Raw genomic sequence first — 3,842 nt, 5'->3', positions numbered from 1 at the left:
TTACGATATATCTTAAAAAAAAAATGTCAGTTCCGGTGTTGCTAGGGTAACGGTTGCCAAGTTCAAGCCCGGCTCTTACGAATCTTCGTTTACCGAAGCGTATCATTGCTATCACACCTCTGCTCTTTTGAAAGTTTCGTCGATATATTTGAGTTCCTGTACTTTTTTCTTACCGCAGTAAGGTAACTAAACGTATTTCCTGTGTAGATATAGTTTTCTGTTGCTCCAATGTTCCCACATTTACCTTTGTTGTCAATTTAAACGTAACAAGTCATCCTTGACAACAGCCAAAATGTCCTTACTTGACCCACTAGAACTCTACATTGTAATGACTAAATGTCCATGTAATGTAAGCTTCTACATACATTTTTTACCGTAAGACACAGGCCAACAGGCCGACTGGGGTTTTGACATCATCCCTAGGCCTATACCCGGATGTTTAAATCTACATGGTTGAAATATGAATCTAGGGGCTAAACATGCAGTAGGCCTATTCAAAACAGACATTTAGTAATCCCGATTGCACATAAGAAAAGCCCAGGGCTTCTAGTTGGATAATATGTATTTTGACGGTTCTTTTGTAATTGATCTGTTACAACATGTTGACAGCGATACTTGGCCCTACATGTATCTTTGTAGCACCAGTGTATGTCTTCCCCTTTCCATTTGGTTGGCGGACTGTCCTATGTCATATCAGTAATTAATTAATGAAAGGCTGGATTCGGGTTTTAATTTGGTCATTCACATGGCTTTTTATCTAGCCTGCCATCTCATGTTTTGTCATGTATTTAAACCTATTTATTTACACAAGGCCTGGTTAGTGCATCAGTGCAGGACCTACCTTGGCATTATAGTGACAAACACCTAATGTGAGAATGAGGCCCTTCTTAACAGGTTTGAGGTTGGAATAAAACAGTTACTGAAAAATCATCCAATCATTCACTGATGAATTTATTTCACACAGTCACATGTTCATACATGCATGTGTTTTATTTTACAGATTTCTCTTGTGAGACTTGAGTCTGGAGTTGAGTACTCTAGTATAATCTTGAGTTGGTGCAAGAGAGTTCAACTGCGAAGGTAATTCAAGTGATTTAGGCATTAGTATTAGACATTGCCCATCTTGAAACTTCAAATGCGTAGACAATAAGACATTACCTGAAGTTCCTTTTAAAATAAACCAATGACATTAAAAGCATATTATTTTTAAATACATGTCTCTTGATTTTTCATGTAAAATAGGGGGCACGGGTGGCCCAGTCGTCTAAAGCGCCGCGATTCACTGTGCAGAGTTGCGTCCCTTGGGCACGCCAGAAACCTATGATTGTGGGTTCGAATCCCGGTTCGCCCCGATTATGTTTCTAAGTTTGTCAGCTCCATACCTGTGCTCGTGGGTTTCACCGAAGTGGTAAACATCTGAGACCTGCATCACTTCGGGCTTTCCTCCCACATCAAGCTGACACGCCGTGATATAACTGCAATACTGTTAAAAGCGGCATTAAACCCAACTCACTCACTCACTCATGTAAAATGAACTTACAGTTAATAAAATTAATCTTTAACACACTTCAGAACCACAAGATGTTGTGTCCCAATGAGAGTTGGGTGAGCCTGGGTGACTTTCAGCCTCGCTGTACCTGTCTCTACTCCCACACAACTTGGACTGATGCTGCCATCCCCTCCATTGCCACTAGAAGGTCCATCAGCCCCACTAACCCTACCCCTAGATCATCCATGTTTGGAAGTAACACCCCCAACAGCCCCATCGGCAAGTTACAAGAAAACCATGACTCCTTCCTTTATCCAGAATGTCCCAGATTTACTTCATTCTTTGACACCCCTGATCTAACATCAACATTTCTGTCAGCCACTTCAGATATCTGGCCTGTCAGTCCAAGTGATGAGTCTCTCCCAGCCAGCACCAGCTCCAGCCTGACCAGCCTGAGTTCCACCAGTCTTACTGACCCCTTCCCCAGCTCTTCTACCCTTTTCAAGAATTCTGAGGAATTCTACAATGATCTTCTTCCCTCCCCATCTTCCAGCACCACCTGCTTGAACTATGGACCCACACCTAGCAGATCCCTGGAATCAGTCATGTCAGGTTTCCCAGATGGCATCACCCTCTCAGCTACAGTTTACAAAGACTTCTGGTTCTGTAAGATCTCTGACCCTTTTCAGTATGGACCAAGACTGACCTCAAGCACCACATCTCTCCCTGTCAGCCCAGTGAGCAGCTTCACCAACCTGAGCCAGTGTGATGTGTCCTGCAGTCTGACCAGCCTAAGCCACCAAGGAGTGCCACTTCCAGTCCCTAGCTGGAGACCTGGACCCCTGAACAAGATGGTGGACAGGAAGAGAAAGAGAGATGAGGATGATGATGAGGTAGAGGTGAAGGTTTGTAAGAGGGCCAGGCTGTAGGTATGGTAGGTATGGTCAGATGTACATTGTTAATGTATGTTTGAAACATTTAATTTAGAAACCTCTTTTTTATGTTTTATTCGGAGTAGAACTATCTTTAATTTCTGCTATTATTTTAGTCACACTATATCTTATTGTCCTATCTATATTATATCTATATTTAAAATAGTTGTGTCCTTCCGCTATCACTCCAGTTTGTAATAATTTACAGCCCTATTCCTTATCACTGTCATTAAACATTTCCCACTTGTGTTCCAGCCTGATTCTAGTCCCAACTCTCATTCCTCCTTGGTTGTGTCTCCTTTCCCTGTCCCTACCAGTGGTTGTAGCTCCTATTCCTGTCCCTTTCAGTTGTTATAGCTCCTATTCCTGTCCCTGCCAGAGGTTGAAGCTCCTATTCCTGTCCCTACCAGTAGTTGTAGCTCCTATACCTGTCCCTGTCAGTAGTTGCAGCTCCTATACCTGTCCCTGCCGGTGGTTGTAGCTCCTACCCCTCTCCATGTCAGTGGTTGTAGCTCCTACCCCTCTCCCTGCCCATAGTTGTAGCCCCTATTCATGTCCCTGTCAGTAGTTGTAGCTCCTATTCCTGTCTTTGTCATTGGTTGTTGCTCCTTTTCCTGTCCCTGTCAGAAGTTGTTGCTCCTATTCCTGTCCATTTCAGTGGTTGTAGCTTCTTTTCCTGTCCCTGTCAGTGGGTGTAGCTCATGCTACGGTCCCTGTCAGTAGTTTGGCACCTATTCATGTCCCTGTCAGTGGTTGTAGCTAATATTCCTGTCCCTGTCAGTGGTTGTAATCCCTATTCATGTCACTGTCAGTAGTTGTAGCTCCTATTCCTGTCCCTGTCAGTAGTTTAAGCGCCTATTCATGTCCCTGCCAGTGGTTGTAGCTCCTATTCCTGTCCCTGCCAGTAGTTGTAGCTCCTATTCCTGTCCCTGCCAGTAGTTGTAGCTCCTATTGCTGTCCCTGTCAGTAGTTGTAGCTCCTATTCCTGTCCCTGCCAGTAGTTGTAGCTCCTACTGATGTTCCAGTCGGTGGTTCACGCCTGGCTAGTGGCTGTCGTCCTTAGTTCTGTCAGTACTTATATCCCCTACTCCTGCCCCTTTCAGAGGTACTGGCAACACACATTCATGACCCTTGCTCAAGCTAACATTACCTGGTTAATGATACATGTAAGCTCTGATCAAATGATACCAAATGATATGAATAATACAATCAATGTTGCCTCAAAGAATATCTGGTCAGCTATGTACATGAAAAAGTAAGACAGGTAGTAATTAGTCAGCGTTAATAAATGAAGTGCATGTATTATCCAGAACGGACTGGACATTAGGCCAAACTTTGTATTAAAACCTAATCTGTGCAGATAAAACTATGGCAATATTTATTTGGGCTCAAAATCATAGACTAAATTCTGTTTGACATCT

General features: G+C 43.3%; 1 protein-coding gene across 1 annotated transcript; it reads left to right on the top strand.

The window, feature by feature from the left end:
* Nucleotides 1-1,581: 1,581 nt before the first annotated feature.
* LOC139465460 (uncharacterized) lies at nt 1,582-2,418 on the top strand. The gene has a single exon (XM_071247186.1). The coding sequence runs from the start codon at nt 1,582-1,584 to the stop codon at nt 2,416-2,418; it is 837 nt and encodes a 278-aa protein (XP_071103287.1).
* Nucleotides 2,419-3,842: the final 1,424 nt, after the last annotated feature.

The sequence above is a fragment of the Haliotis cracherodii genome, unplaced genomic scaffold (genome assembly GCF_022045235.1).
Source record: "Haliotis cracherodii isolate W230 unplaced genomic scaffold, xgHalCrac1.p SCAF_1, whole genome shotgun sequence".
Taxonomy (NCBI): domain Eukaryota; kingdom Metazoa; phylum Mollusca; class Gastropoda; order Lepetellida; family Haliotidae; genus Haliotis; species Haliotis cracherodii.
This window is presented reverse-complemented; position numbering and strand designations above follow the sequence as displayed.